This window comes from Mesoplodon mirus, assembly GCF_964341445.2.
Source record: "Mesoplodon mirus genome assembly, chromosome: 2".
NCBI lineage: Eukaryota > Metazoa > Chordata > Mammalia > Artiodactyla > Ziphiidae > Mesoplodon > Mesoplodon mirus.
In genome coordinates this window covers 197005013-197021394 of record NC_138977.1, presented here as the reverse complement: position 1 = coordinate 197021394, position 16382 = coordinate 197005013, and the positions used below count along the sequence as shown (strand labels likewise).

At 37.4% G+C, this 16382-nt stretch overlaps 1 protein-coding gene across 2 annotated transcripts in view; it reads left to right on the top strand.

Moving 5' to 3' along the window:
• The first annotated feature begins 201 nt into the window (after positions 1–201).
• The window catches only part of LOC309809156 (protein FRA10AC1), a 40379-nt gene continuing 24198 nt past the window's right edge, over positions 202–16382 (top strand). The window contains exons 1-8 of one of the 2 annotated variants that reach the window (XM_082630005.1): positions 202–420; positions 516–584; positions 2177–2253; positions 3587–3682; positions 3795–3840; positions 7334–7410; positions 8466–8549; positions 9142–9226. In XM_082630005.1, coding sequence (XP_082486131.1) covers positions 2177–2253; positions 3587–3682; positions 3795–3840; positions 7334–7410; positions 8466–8549; positions 9142–9226 — 465 coding nt within the window. In that variant the 5' untranslated portion in view covers positions 202–420; positions 516–584. The remainder of the gene's footprint in view (positions 421–515; positions 585–2176; positions 2254–3586; positions 3683–3794; positions 3841–7333; positions 7411–8465; positions 8550–9141; positions 9227–16382) is intronic. The other variant, XM_082630006.1, reaches the window with a different exon arrangement.

Genomic DNA, 16382 nt, shown 5'->3' with positions numbered 1-16382 from the left:
TGCGGTTCCCAGAGAGTAATGGAAGAAGGCCCAGGAAAAAACCGAGTGCGGCAACTTCGGGAAAGCTGAGAGCCTCCACCTTCCCTCCCGGCTCTGTTCTCCCGCGGCCTTTGTTTCCCGGGGCTGTTTTGGCTGTAACACAAAGTCGGCGCGCCCGGGAACGGTGTCATTTAAGTGAGACGCGCGGCCGCGCCGGACCGGAAGCAGCGCCCAGCTGGGACTTGTAGAGAGAGGCGGGGAGCGGGCGGCGGTGGCGGCCGTTGTGGCGCCGGCAGTGGTGGCGACTGTGGCGAGGCTACGCAGCCGGGGCGACGGGTTTGGTGCCGCAGCAGCTCGCTCAGGCTGTGGGTCGTCGCTGCAGACGCGGGCAGAGGAGGGAACAACGACTCAGCGGGAGCACTTGGCAGAGGAGGAGAAGGGGTGTGTGAGAAGGGCCATGAGTGTTTGGGGTCGGGGAGAAAGATCTCGAAACTTGTTTCTCATATGTTACTAGTTGATTTTTTTTTTGATGGCAGATTCAGAAGACACCCCGCGTCTCCCTTCTCGAATTTCTCTTGGTTCTTGTCAGTTAATTCGTAGCCGAAGTGAGTGAGAACTTTTTAATGCAACTGCTGAGTTCAGATGGGTATGGGATGGATGAGAAAAAAACGAGACGGGGAACAAGGGTAGGAGGTGGTGTCCCAGGGTATAGGAACATCATGACGGTAATAGTAGTTAAAATTGGGAGGGTTTTACTGTACCAGACGTTGTTTTAAAACCCTTTATATGCGGTAACTCATTTAATGCCCAGTTCTGTGAGACTGGTACTTTCTTTCATTAGCCTCCCTTTATGGAGGGGGAAACAGGCTCCTAGAGGTTAAGGAGCATGCCCAAAGAAAGACATGAAACGTGCAGAGCCAGGATTTGCATTCTGTCAGGCTGACCCCAGAACTTATCTCTAAGCTCCCCACAGTGGTTGTCCCTCATCAGGATGTGAAGCAAGTGAGGACATAAGACAAAGAGTGAGAGGCTGGTATGGTTTGAACAGATGTGATAAAACAGCGGAAGCAAGGAGTTGACATGATAAAAAGGTGTGCGATCCAGGTGTGACTTAGTGAGGGTAGAGCTGAAAGTGACCTAAACCTTCGCCTCAACCTTGGCTAGGGCCCGCCTTTCTCGAATTCTTTGGGGCAGGGAAGAGAGATATACACCCCTACACGTAAGTTTGAAAATGGAATTATGAAGATCACAGACTCATAGGATTTAAAGATTGTTTGATGTAGCCACCTTATTTAGCAGATATAGTCAAATAATCCATCCATCCGCCATTAATGTATATCCCAAATTCTATGTAATGCTGAAACCAGGAGCTGCTTTCTAACACAACTGAGTGACAATTGAGATCTTTCAGTATTTCTAAGAATTTTGATTTAAAAATGAATAGAAACAAAATAAAGTTATCTAGAACAAAGGACAAGGTGGTTTACCTTGAAGAAACTGTTTCAAAGAAAAAGGAAATCTTCACGTATCTTGAAATCTTGAAAGAAGATAGGAAAATTTTTATCAGTTGATATATACTGTTTACAATACTGTATACTGTTTACAAATCCATTAAGTCTGATGGAATACAGTAATCAAAATGTTAGCATATTCCAGAGAGTCAGTTTGTAGTAGTTGAGATCATGGGCTTAAGAATCAAGTAGATCTGCTTAGCCACATATTTCCTCTGTATAATTGATTTACTTAACTTTGTCCTTGATTTCTTCATCTCTAAAATGGAGGTAATAGTTCCTAACTTGCAGAATTAGAAGCAGTGTTTGTAAAGAACCTAGCATAATGTCTGGAACAAAGTTGATAAATACCAGCAACCGTTATTACTCTGAATCAAATAAAAGTAAAGCATTGCTGAACCTTGTATGCAGTGACATGGCAGCTTCTAGACTGGTTTTACATGGGAAGTTCAAAGAGTAATCTCCCTTATTGGTAATTAAAGTGAAAAACATTGATTCATTTTCTGAAGGGTAAGTTTGTTACTTCAAAGTGATTGAAAGTTTTAGATGGCTAGATAACCCCTGATATGCCCACCACAATCCTTTAAAACTATTGTGGCTTTTAAAGATAACTTATTTTTGAACTATTCTGTTTCCTGAACTATGGGCAATTTAGGTTCTAAGTAACTGACTATACTTCTTTACAGATGCATGGTCATGGAGGCTATGACTCTGATTTTAGTGATGATGAACACTGTGGAGAATCTAGCAAAAGGAAAAAAAAGTAAGTAATTTTTTATTGGTCTCTGTTTCCGATCCTTTCTAAATTGAGATGAGGTATAAATAATATTTAAAGTTTTTGGATTGTGTTTACATGTGAAGACAACGATGCTCGACTGAGTGAATTTTTGTTTATTAAACTATAAAGAATTGACTCAAAAATTTGAGAACAGTTATGTAAAAGATAAGAAAGTAATGTTTATGCTGTGAAGGGATTTATGGAAAGGGAAGCATAAGGATAAAAAGGAAATCAGTTAAAGCTCTTAGATTTCTCTGTTGCATCTATTTTTCATTCAACTGTCAAGGACTCTACTTGCAACTGTCATAGCTAAGAAGGGGCTTGGTTGGTTGTCCCTTTGCTAGTACTTGACTGCAAAATGAGGTTACTGTGGAGGATGAGATTGTGATGCAGCACAATTCTTAGGATTTTGTGAATGAGCAGACTAAGTGGTCAGAGGAAGGAGTTCATGGAAGTCTTTACTGAATGGAAGAGGTAAGAACTCTTAGCAGATAAAGCCTGAGCCTTACGAGGAGGCCATATCTTGGTGGAGTGGCTGTGTTTAGGGAGGGGCATTGTTTTCAGCCTTCAGTGCTTAGAAACTTGATTTTATCCATTAACTTAGGTGTGGTTGACTGATTCATATTAACCAAACTTATAAAAATTGGTTTATTATTTGATACTGAAAACAATATATAAGCATACTAATTGGGACTGAACATTTTTGTTGGGTACTCAGTCTTCATGGATAACCAAAAGAATAGAAATAATTATATAATAAATTACATTTTTATGTAGTGAAATGAAATTAAAATGCTTTACATTTTCAAGGTTTTTCATTCAAAAATATTACTTTGTAAGAATAGAATTTGAGCCAATCTAGTTGGATAGTCTTGTGTGCTCTAGGATTATATCTATTTAAGTAACTAGGGCTGATCACCTACAGTCTGTATCATCTGTAATCAGCCCTTCTTTTTCCAGTTACTGGAAGCTTTGTTATCTCTACTTTACAAACAAGGAAATTGTGGCACAAAAAGATTAAGTAATTTAAGATTAAGATAATGAATGACAGAGCCAAAATTTGAACCTAGGACCCCAGGTGGTGTGACACCAGAACCCATGCATTTGTTAGTTTCATCTTCTCCATTTTATAGGTATTAAATAAAGTCAAGATATTAATTAAGCTATTAAAGGAGATGTAAAATATCTCATTGAAGATCAGTGAGTCTTTAAGAGTTGAATTCCTTAAAACATGTTCCAATTATGAAAATAATAAAGAAATAGGAAACACTCTGAGAAAAATGAACTCTTCTAATAATTTTTCTTCTTAACAAACCAGGACAGTTGAAGATGATTTACTGCTCAAAAAGCCATTTCAGAAAGAAAAACATGGAAAGGTGGTCCATAAACAAGTTGCAGCAGAATTGCTGGATAGGTATGGTACTTCAATGTACATTACTTTTTTTTGGTTTGAGATGTTGATGATTTGATTGTATTAATTAAATATAGATATTTGAATTTGCTTGAAATAAAATTTTTCTTAACAGGGAAGAAGCAAGAAATAGAAGGTTTCATCTCATAGCTATGGATGCTGTATCCTTTTATATTTCTAGATTTTGTGACTAATACAATTTTTAAAATCTATTTTATGTCATAAAATCTTGTGAAGTCAGATAGACATAAATTTTATATTTAAAGATAAGTGTTTATTGATATGGAATTTTGCCATATATACTTCTGAGTACAATTCTCTTTTACTAATATATAAGAAAGAATTAGAGGCAAAAAATAATAAAAAACATATTACTAATCTTCTATAAATAGGTTTACAAAGTCCATGTACTTGCAGATATTTTTTCCAACCCATTTTTGTCAAGCTATCAATATTTCTCATTTTTATACTATTATCTTCAGTCTCATTTTAACTCTTAACTCTTTTCCTACCTGGTTCTTGGCTATTTAATGTCTTTGTAAAACTGTGTTTAATAATAGGTCTGTTTGATCATTAGAGAAATGCAAATCAAAACCACAATGAGGTATCACCTCGCACTGGTCAGAATGGCCATCATCAAAAAATCTACAGACAATAAATGCTGGAGAGGGTGTGGAGAAAAGTGAACCCTCTTGCACTGTTGGTGGGAATGTAAATTAATACAGCCACCATGGAGGTTCCTTAAAAAACTAAAAATAGAATTACCATATGACCCAGCAATCCCACTACTGGGCATATGCCCTGAGAAAACCATAGTTCAAAAAGAGTCACGTACCACAATGTTCATTGCAGCACTATTTACAATAGCCAGAACATGGAAGCAACCTAAGTGTCCATTGACAGATGAATGGATAAAGAAGATGTGGTACATATATACAATGGAATACTACTCAGCCATAAAAAGAAATGAAATTGAGTTATTTGTAGTGAGGTGGATGGACCTAGAGTCTGTCATACAGAGTGAAGTAAGTCAGAAGGAGAAAAATACCATATGCTAACACATATATGGAATCTAAAAAAAAAAAAAAGTCCTGATGAATGTAGGGGCAGGACAGGAATAAAGACACAGACTAGAGAATGGACTTGAGGACACGGGGAGGGGGGAGGGTAAGCTGGGACGAAGTGAGAGAGTGGCATGGACATATATACACTACCAAATGTAAAATAGATAGCTAGTGGGAAGCAGCCTCAGCCCAGGGAGATCAGCTCGGTGCTTTGTGACCACCTAGAGGAGTGGGATAGGGAGGGCGGGAGGGAGACGCAAGAGGGAGGGGATATGGGGATATATGTATACATACAGCTTATTCACTTTGTTATACAGGAGAAACTAACACAACATTGTAAAGCAATTATATTCCAATAAAGATGTTAGAAAAAATAAAAATGAAAAAAAAATAATAGGTCTGTTTGTGGACTGTCTCAGGCCTGCTCTGGCTTCAGCTTTCAGGCATGAATTGGGGCTGTCTTTAAGTTACACCTTGTTTCCCTGTGATAGCCATCTCTCAGCTCAACTTTTTGGTTAAGACTGTGGTTTATTACACAAGCTGCTACCACTGGCCATCCATATTACTGTTGGGAATATTGGAGAGTGAAAGTATTTCTGGGTATTTATTACTGCGGTCAGGATAGGGAGAAGGAGACGATGTCAATTAGATAAACCCACTGTCCTGTAGTCACCACTTTCACTTTATTGTTCCTGATCCTTTTCTTAAGTTATACAAGTTCTCTTGTCACCAATTTATTTATTCCTCTTATCTCCTTACCCAATAGCTTAGCTTTCCCATGGATCTCATCTGCCACTGCTCCTTTAGCATTTCAACATCTACTCCTCCTATCACACCACTCAGTTGGGGGTGTTGGGGCATCTAGTTACAGCCTGGTGAGGGTGAAAGTCTAGATCCCCTTTTCTTGCATGGCTGGATGTGGGACCATAGATTTTCTGGAGTGTTTGGCTGGAATAGAGTAGTTACTGCCTAAAAGTTATCTTTCCTGTTAGGCTGCCTCTCTCCTGATTATTTTGTTACAGGGAACAGACTTCTGTTGGGACTTCTTTTGTCTGCTTGTTGGTATTTACAGCTATCCAGCTTCTTCACCTCCAAGTCTGGCATTTATTAAGTGAAAAGAAAACCTGGGGAACTCAGCACCGTGTCTTACCATGGGTCCTGAGGTCCATAGCTGGTCTGCCTTCTTCTCTCTACCTTTCAGAGCCTTCTTATGTTTGTTTTATATATAATTTCCAAGGTTTTTAGTTCTCAGTGGGAGGAATAGGGAGAAGTGCAGTTGACCCTTGAACAACACAGGGTTTGAACTGTGAGGGTCCACTTATACAAGGATTTTTATTTTACTGTATTACTTGTGTGAATATGGGTATTTATTTTACTGTAGTACTAACGATCTGCAGTTGGTTGAATCTACAGATGCAGAGGGCCGATTATACATTATGTGCAGGTTTTGGACAATGAGGAGGGTGGGTGTTCTATCCACCCTGTTCAGGGATCAACTGTACATCTTTGCTCCATCTTCCAGGAAGCAAAGTCCCACCTACCACCTGCTTTTGTAAATAAAAGTTTTATTGGAACACAGCTGTGCTCATTCATTTAGGTGTTATCTGTGCCTACTTCCATGCTAAAGTGGCAGAGTTGAGTAGTTTTAACAGAGACCGTATGGCCTGCATATTTACTATGTACAGGAAAAGTTTGCTGACGAGCTCTTGAAAGATTTAAGTGACTTGCCAGTGTCACATGACCAGTTTGTGATAGACCAAGAGCTAGAATCCAGATCTCTGGGTATCTGGCTTTTCTCTTTTTTCTTTTCTGAAATGTTAATTGCTTTCTTGCTCGTTTCAGAATTACGCTTTGATTCGCTATTCTGTTAGAACACATTGTGATCAATTAAATAACTGTTTGTCTTTAATATAATAGGCTGTAGTTACGGACAATATTATGTCAGTTCTGTTATGTGTGTGTTCAGCTCTAGAGAGAGTACCATGGAGCTTTTTAAAACAAGTAAAATGCTCATGTGTCTTGTATTGCACTGAAAATAAACATGACTGTAGCTTCTTTGAATATTAAAAGAGAGTATAAAAAAATAACATGTGATCTCTTATATTTACTTCTTTTTGAAAGCCTCATGTTAGGATTTAATATAATAAAAGTTACATCTTCTATTTTGGAGGCTTTATTGTTACTGAAATAGCTAAATTATATTTTATAATGAAGAAAAATTCTACTCCTCACCTTTAACTTTAGAAACTATAATTTGTTTTTCATGTTTTGATGATTAAAATGAATGGTGGTGTGAGGCTGTATATAGGAAGCTGTCCTTCTCTCCAGAGAGTTATTGCTTGAAAATGTTCAAAACAATATAGAGTATTCAGTAGAAAGTGAAAGCCCCTCTACTGTATCATGTTCACTCTTAACAGTTTAATATTTACCCTTTTAGATCTTTTTAAAATTTATAAGCATGTATAGTGTATATTTGTATATTTTTAAAAAACTAAATAGACTCATACTATGTTATTTTTTCCCTACTCACTAATATGTCATTGACACCCAACTAATGAACAAATAAAATCCTTAATTTTTTGCATTTCAGTATCAAAGGCATACAAAGTTTGTAAATGACTATATTTTATACTATGGTGGCAAAAAAGAAGACTTCAGGCGATTGAGGTAAGTGTCATAAAGTTTATTTTACATAATGGGAGGTAGGTATGGGTATCTTTGAAGACTCACAGCTACTATGTCTTCTGATTCTGTCATTTTCTCCTGCTTTCCATTCCAGTTTTGTTGTTATAAGGTGGAGAGGCCATTCGAAGCTTCTAGCTAAGCAACTCATCACGAACCCCATTTCTCTGGCAACAGGCCTCAGGCAGCCTGCTGATTCTGGCAATAACAGGATTGTGTGAGGAATACTCACGTGCCTGATTATGCAGTGATTTTTTTTCCCCCACAAGGATCTTTGAAATAATGAACTCTTTAGACCTCAGGTTTGGGATTGCTTTTTAAAAGATAGGACAAACAAGAGACCTCACTCTAATATTTCCCTCACATGAAATTCCTTCTTATATCTGAGGCTCTTCTGTCAGAGCCTCTTGGTTTTGTGTGGGTTTTTTTCTCTTTACTTAACGATTTTCCGAGTTGATAATGCCCTAAAAAACTTTATACCAGCTCATCAGCCCCAAACTTAACTCTCCTCTGAATTTAGCCTGTATTTCTCAACAATCCCTTGTTCTGTCCCCAATCTGTTGTCATCTTGAAAAATCATCTCTTTCAGTTCTCTTCCTCCCTTACTCAGTCTTCCTAGGAAGATGTAGTAAAATGAGGTGTGGAGAAATTTTTTATATATTTTTAAAATTAGATCACAATAGGATGGTGTTACTTATTTTAGATTCTGAAACTTATTTTCATTCATCTTCCTTATCCATTTAGTGTTCATTCAGATTTCTCATCCTAGTTTTGGTAATTTAGCACCCTTTGTGTAATTGAACCAGCTGTAGAGATGGGTGGATTCCTTATCCATTTGTTTCTGTAGCAGCACTCTTTATAACTACCTTTTGAAAATACTGAAATACTTTTTATAAATATACTTACATACATCCTTACATATAAAACTATCTTTGTGTATCTTATTTTTACTCAGGTGCTCAAAAATCTCACACACTGTTTAACTTAAGTTTGACTAATTTTGTTTTCATATTGAATTTAAAATTGTTTTTTTTTTTCAGAGAAAATGACAAGATAGACATGGATATTATACGAGAAAATCACAGGTTCCTATGGAATGAGGAGGATGAAATGGACATGAATTGGTAATTGTACCCGTGTGAGACATAATGTGTCAAATGCTATAGTCCTATCTCTCCTGCTCCCTGAGTGTTTTCTTGTTTTGTCACCTGTCCAAAGCATTTGGCCCCTGCATGGAACAGTTCTGAATCGAGAACATAAAACCGTGCCTCAGATTATTGAATCTGGTTTGTTTATTTTGGTAATTTTTAACAATTTTAACTGACTTCTCATTGCTTGACTTTGTCTTTAAAAAATAATTTATGAAATTTTTACAATATTATTTGTTGTCTTGTAGTACGCTTCTTTTTAAATTTTAAAAATGTTTTGGGAAAACGTAAAACCTGAAAATGGTTTTAAAAATTCAAACATTACAGAGGGTAAAAAGTGAAGAGTCAGTCTCTTTCTCATCTTTGACTATTAGTATTCCAGCTTCCCTCCGTAGAGACCCACTATTAATAGTTAATATTCAGATATTCTATGCACATGTAAGTAATAGACCTCTTTTAAAACATTAATGTTTATACCATATGCATTATTTATTTGACATTGCCTCCAGTAGCAAACAATGGTTGAATTTCTAAATATGTAAGATTTATATTTTTTTAATGAATCTAGGGAGAAGAGACTTGCAAAGAAATACTATGATAAATTATTCAAGGAATACTGCATAGCAGATCTCACCAGATACAAAGAAAATAAGGTATGTCTTCCAGATATTTATAGAAGGTTCTTATTCACATATAGTATTACTTTTTAATATACTATTGTGCCCTGTATTATTCTTTTAAGATGCTAATTCAATTCTAAGTTGTCCTCCATCTATGAAGTATCAATTGGACCATTTAACCTTGATAGCTGTGGAATTTACAAAGGGCCCCGAAGTCAAGGGTGCCTCTTTGTGAACTGAGACGTGAAAAGTCTAAAATGAAACACAGGTGGCTGCTGAATCTTGTTTTATCCTGACTCTAATCCAGAGCCTCTAGTGATCATTATTTGACACTTTGAATGATGTCTTCTTTCACAAATGATGTTTGAAATTGATAGGCTTTTTTTTTTCAAATGGATTACCATATAAAGAGGCAGATGCACATCTTCTGTTATGTAAATGTCTATTCTAGTAAAAATAGCTCCTATCAGTGCCAATTAATAATGGCAAATTTCCCTTCCGGCTTTACATCTTACTTTAGTTAATTTTTTTTAATTAATTTTATTTATTTTTGGCTGCATTGGGTCTTCATTACTGCATGCAGGCTTTCTCTAGTTGTGGCGAGCGGGGGCTACTCTTCGTTGCAGTGCACAGGCCTCTCATTGCGGTGGCTTCTCTTGTTGCAGAGCATGGACTCTAGGCGCACGGGCTTCAGTAGTTGCAGCACGCAGGCTCAGTAGTTGTGGCACATGGGCCCTAGAGCACATGGGCTTCAGTAGTTGCAGTGTGTGGGCTCAGTAGTTGCAGCGTGCAAGCTCTAGGGCACGCTGGCTTCATAGTTGTGGCATGTGGGCTCAGTAGTTGTGGCGCACGGGCTGTAGAGCGCAGGCTTGGTAGTTGTGGCACACGGGCTTAGTTGCTCCGCAGCATGTGGGATCTTCCTGGACTAGGGAATGTCCCCTGCATTGGCAGGCGGATTCTTAACCACTGCGCCACCAGGGAAGTCCTATTTTAGTTAATATTAAAGTGATTTTTAAAAAATAGAAGTAGAGTTGATTTACAATATTGTGTTTCAGGTGTATAGCAAAGTGATTTGGTTATATATATTTTTTCCTTTTTTTTCGATTCTTTTCCATCATAGGTTATTACAAGATATTAAATATAGTTCCCTGTGCTATCCAGTAAATCCTTGTTGTTTATATTATACATGGTAGTGTGTATTTGTAATCTCATACTCATAATTTCTCCCTCCCCCCATATTCCCCTTTGGTAACCATACATTTGTTTTCTGTGTCTGTGAGTCTGTTTCTGTTTTATAAATAAGTTCTTTGTACTATTTTTAGATATCCACTTATAAGTGATATCATATAATACTTGTCTTTCTCTGTCTGTTTTACTTAGTATGATCATTTCTAGGTCCATCCATGTTGCTGCAAATGGCATTATTTCATTCTTTTTTATGGCTAAGTAATATTCCGTTGTATATATATATACCACATCTTTTTTATCCATTCATCTGTTGATGGACACTTAGATTGCTTCCATGTCTTGGCTATTGTAAATAGTGCTGCTATGAACGTTGGGGTGTGTGTATCTTTTTGAATTAGAGTTTTCGTCTTTTCCAGATACATGCCCAGGAGTGGAATTGCTGGATCATACAGTAACGTTATTTTTAGTTTTTTAAGGAACCTCCATACTCCATACTGTTTTTCCACAGTGACTGCACCAATTTACATTCCCAAGAAAAGTGTAGGAGGGTTCCCTTTTCTCCACACCCTCTCCAGCATTTATTATTTGTATACTTTTTGATAATAGCCATTCTGACTGGTGTGAGGTGATACCTCATTGTAGTTTTGATTTGCATTTCTCTAATAACTAACAATGTTGAGCATCTTTTCATATGCCTGTTGGCCATCTGGATGTCTGCTTTGGAGAAATGTCTATTTAGGTCTTCTGCCCATTTTTTGATTGAGTTTTTTGGGTTTTTTTATATTGAGCTGTGTGAGCTGTTTGTATATTTTGGAAATTAAGCCCTTGTTGGTCTCATCATTTGCAGATATTTTCTCCCATTCCATAGGTTGTCTTTTCATTTTGTTTATGGTTTCCTTTGCTATGCAAAAGCATTTAAGTTTAATTAGGTCCCATTTGTTTATTTTTGCTTTTATTTCTTTTGCCTTGTGAGACTGACCTAAGAAAATATTGCTGCGATTTCTGTCAGAGAACATTTTGCCTATGTTCTCTTCAAGGAGTTTTATGGTGTCATGTCTTATATTAAAGTCTTTAAGCCATTTTTAGTTTATTTTTGTGTGTAGTGTTAGAGTGTGTTCTAACTTCATTGATTTACATGTGGCTGTCCAGCTTTCCCAATACCACTTGTTAAAGAGACTGTCTTTTCTCCATTGTATATTCTTGCCTCCTTTGTCGAAGATTAATTGACCATAGTGTGTGGGTTTATCTCTGGGCGCTCTATTCTGTTCCATTGATCTGTGTCTGTTTTGTGCCAGAACCATGCAGTTTTGATTGCTGTGGCTTTATAGTATTGTCTGAAGTCTGGAAGGGTTATGCCTCCAGCTTTGTTCTTTTTCCTCAGAATTACTTTGGCAATTCTGGGTCTTTTGTGATTACATATAAATTTTAGGATTATTTATTCTAGTTCTGTGAAAAATGTCATGGGTTATTTGATAGGGATCACAGTAATCTGTAGATTGCTTTGGGTAGTATGTCCATTTTAACTATATTAAGTCTTCCAGTGCAAGAGCATGGGCTATCCTCCGATTTCATTGAATCATCTTCTGTTTCCTTTATCAGTGCTTTATAGTTCTCAGCATATAAGTCTTTCACCTCCTTGATTAGGTTTATTCCTAGATATTTTTCTTTTTTGGGGGATGCGATTTTAAATGGGAATTTATTTTACTTTCTCTTTCTGATATTTCATTGTTAGTATGAAGAAATAGAGCAGATTTCTGTATATTAATGTTGTATTCTGCTACCTTGCTGAATTCATTTATCAGTTTTAGTAGTTTTTGTGCAGAGTCTTTAGGGTTTTCTGTATAGGGTGTCATGTCATCTGCACATAATGACAATTTTACCTTTTCCCTTCCATTTTGGATACCTTTTATTTTTCTCATCTGACTGCTGTGGCTAGGACTTCCAATACTATGTTGAGTAGAAGTGGTGAGAGTGGACAACCTTGTCTTGTTCCAGATTTTAGCAGGAAGGCTTTCAGCTTTTCACCATTTAGTATTATGTTGGCTATGTGTTTGTCACAAATGACTTTTATTATGTTGAGATATGTTCCCTCTATAACCACTTTGGTGAGAGATTTTAATCATGAATGGATATTGTATCAAATGCTTTTTCCTTGTCTATTGAGATGATCATGTGGTTTTTGTCTTTTGTTGATGTGATATATCAGATTGATTGATTTGCATATGTTGAACTATTCGTGTGACCCTGGAATGAACCCAACTTAATTATGGTGTATGATCCTTTTTATAGGTTGTTGGATTCGGTTTGCTAATATTTGTTGAGGATTTTTGCATCTATATTCATCAAAGATATTGTCCTGTAATTTTCTTTTTTGTTAGTGTCTTTGTCTGGTTTTGGTGTCAGGGTGATGGTGGCTTCATAGGATGGCTTTGGGAGTGTTCCCTCCTCTTCAGTCTTTTGGGAGAGTTTGAGAAGGATCAGTATGAGTTCTTCTAGCTATGTTTGGTGCAATTCCCCAATGAAGCCATCCAGTCCTGGACTTTTGTTTACAGGGAATTTTTTAAATTACAGATTCTATTTCACTCTAGTGATAGATCTGTTCATATCATCTGTTTCTTCTTGATTCAGTTTTTACAGGCTATTTCTAGAAACTTTTCCATTTCTTCTAGGTAGTCCATTTTGTTGGCATATAACTGTTCATAATATCTTCTTATGATTTTTTGTATTTCTGTAGTGTTGGTTATTATTTCTCCCTTTCATTTCTTATTTTATTTATTTGGGTCCTCTCTCTTTTCTTCTTGGTGAGCCTGGCCAGAAGTTTGTTGATTTTGTTTATCTGTTCAAAAAACCAGCTCTTGGTATTATTAATTTTTCTGTTGTTTTTTAATCTTTATTTATTTCTTCTCTGATCTTTATTATTTCCTTCCTTCTGATGACTTCAGGTTTTATTTGCTTTTCTTTTTCTAATTCTTTTAGGTTGTAGGTTAGGTTGTTTATTTGTGAGTTTTCTTGTTTTTTGAGGAAGGCCTGTATCGCTATGAACTTCCCTCTAAGGACTGCTTTTGCTGCATCCCATAGATTTTGTATGGTTGTGTTTTCATTGTTGTTGTTTTGAGATTTTTTTATTTCCTCTTTGTTTCATTGTTGACCCATTGGTTTTTAGTAGCATGTTGTTTAGTCTCCATGTAATAGTTTTTTTCCTCATTTCTCTTTGATTTCTAGTTTCATGTGGGTGTGGTCAGAAAAGATGCTTGAAATAATTTCTGTCCTCTTAAATTTGTTGAGCCTTGTTTTGTGTCCTAGTATGTGGTCTATCATAAAGAATGTTCCATGTGTGCTAGAAAAGTATGTGTTTTCTGCTTTATTTGGATGTAGTATCCTGTAGATTTCAATTAAGTCTAACTGTTCTATTGTGTCATTTGGGATCTCTGTTGCCTTATTGCTGTTCTGTCTAGAAGATCTGTCCATTGATGTGAGTGAGGTGTTAAAAGTCTCCTACTCTTATTGTATTCCCATCAGTTTCTCCCTTTATGTCTGTTAGTATTTGTTTTATGTATCTAGGTGCTCCTATATTGGGTGTGTATATGTTAACCAGTGTGATATCCTCTTCTTGTATTGATCCTTTTATCACTATATAGTGTCCTTCTTCATCTTTTTTTATGGCCTTTGTTTTAAAGTCTGGTATGAGTATTGCTACCCTCACTTTCTTGTCATTTCCATTTGCATGAAATATCTTTTTCCATCTCCTCACTTTCAATCTGTATGTGTCTTTAGCCCTAAAGTGGGTCTCCTGTAGGCAGCATGTTACAGGTTCTTGTTTTATTATCCAGTCTGCCACTCTGTGTCTTTTGATCGATGTTTTTAGTCCATTGACACTTAAAGTAATTATTGATAAGTGTATTTATTGCCATTTTAAACCTTGTTTTCCTGTTGATTTTGTATTTCTTCTTTGTTCCTTTCTGTTTTTCCTTTTGTGCTTTGATGGTTTTCTTTTGTATTATGCTTGAGTTCCTTTCCTTTTGGTTTTTGTGAATCTGTTGTATGTTTTTGACTTGTGGTTACCCTGGTTTTCAAGTATGTTAACCCATAACTCTATCTACTTGCTTTGGACTGGTGGTCATATCAGCTCAAACACTTTCTAAAAGATCTACATTTTCTTACTCCCCTCCTCCACATTTTGTAGTTTTGATGTCCTGTTTCTCATCTTCGTGTTTATCTTTTTGCTGTTCATTGTGATTATAATCACTTTCACAGAATTTTTTGATTGTTTCTTTAATCTGTGTACTGCCTAATTTAAGTGATCTTCAATCTTTTTATATATTTACTTTTTCTATTGTGATTTTCCATTTCTTATAGATTCCTGCTTCTTTTCTATTTAGAGAACACCTTTCAGTATTTCTTTTAGAGTAGGTTTAGTGTTGCTGTATTCTTTTATTTTTTCTTTGAGAAATTCTTTCTTTCTCCTTCCATGCTTAATGATAATCTTGCTGGGTAGGGTATCATAGGTTGCAGGTTTTTCCCTTTCAGGACTTTAAATGTATCTTGCCACTCCCTTCTGGCATGCAAAGTTTCTGTAGAGAAATCAACTGATACCCTTATGGTGGTTCCCTTGTAACTGACTCTTTGTTTTTATCTTGCTGCCTTTAGAATCCTCTCTAACTTTCGCCATTTTCATTATGACGTCTTGGAGGAGGTCCGTTTGGGACCCTCTTGTGCTTCCTGTATCTGGATATCTGTTTCCTTCTTTAGGTTTGGGAAGTTTTCAGCCATAATTCCTTCGAATAAATTTTTGATTCCCTTTCCTCTTTCTTCTTCTGGGATTCCTTTTATGCATAGGTTGGCATGCTTTGTATTATCCCATAATCTCATATGTTGCTTTCATTTTTTTTTTTATGCGGTACGCGGGCCTCTCACTGTCGTGGCCTCTCCTGTTGCAGAGCACAGGCTCTGGACGTGCAGGCTCAGCGGCCATGGCTCACGGGCCCAGCCGCTCCGCGGCATGTGGGATCTTCCTGGACCGGGGCATGAACCCGTGTCCCCTGCGTCAGCAGGCGGACTCTCAACCACTGCGCCACCAGGGAAGCCCCATTTTTTTCTTTCATTTGTCTTTCTGTCTGCTGTTCTGATTGGGTGATTTCCATTATTCTGTCTCCCAGATCACTTATTCATTCTACCTTATTTAGTTTGCTATTTATTTCCTTTAGCTTGGTTTTCATCTTGGCAATTGGGTTGTCTAATTTTGATTGGCTCCTCTTTATAGTTTCTAGTTCCTTGTTATGGTGATCTGCATTTCTATCAATAGTCTTTCTTAATTCCTTCAGCATTTTTATTACCTCCTTTTTGAGCTTGGGGTCTGGTAGACTGGAGAAGTCTTCTTCATTGTTCTTTCAGGGGATTTCTCTTGTTCTTTTAATTGGAAATAGTTCCTTTGTTTTTTCATTTTACTTATATTTCTTTGACTCTATGAATTTAGGAGAAACAGTTATCTACTGTGGCTGTTTTTATGTCAGAGCGACCCTGTGTAGACTGTGGGAGTCCAGTATTCTTGGTTCAAGGGTTGTTTTTGGTAGAATTCTTGCCATATCTTTTCTCAGGGTGTGTTGGCCCTTGTCCCCTTGATGGCAGTGTGTTTGGTGGTGTTGTGATCAGAGCCTGCACTGGATGTTGGGCAGGGCCTCCTCTTTGCTCTGCGGTTGTCAGAGCCCTGTTAGGGGCAGCGTCTGCTCCCCAGTTGTAGGAGTAGAAGCCCCCACCCAGGTCAGGTTCTAAGCTGCAGTGTGAGGTAGATGGGACTGGAGCACTCTCTCTGGGAAAGGAGCTGCTGTGTATTCTTCCCCAGGAGCTGTCCACTGGGACGTGCAACTGTGATGCTGCCTGCCACCTGGTGCATGTGCCCACAAAGATCACTGTTGTTGGCACTGCCTTCAGTGGCTGGTTCCTCTGTGGGAGCACCGGTAATCGGCTTGGAGGTCCCTTAGGCATGTATGCATGCTCACAAAGC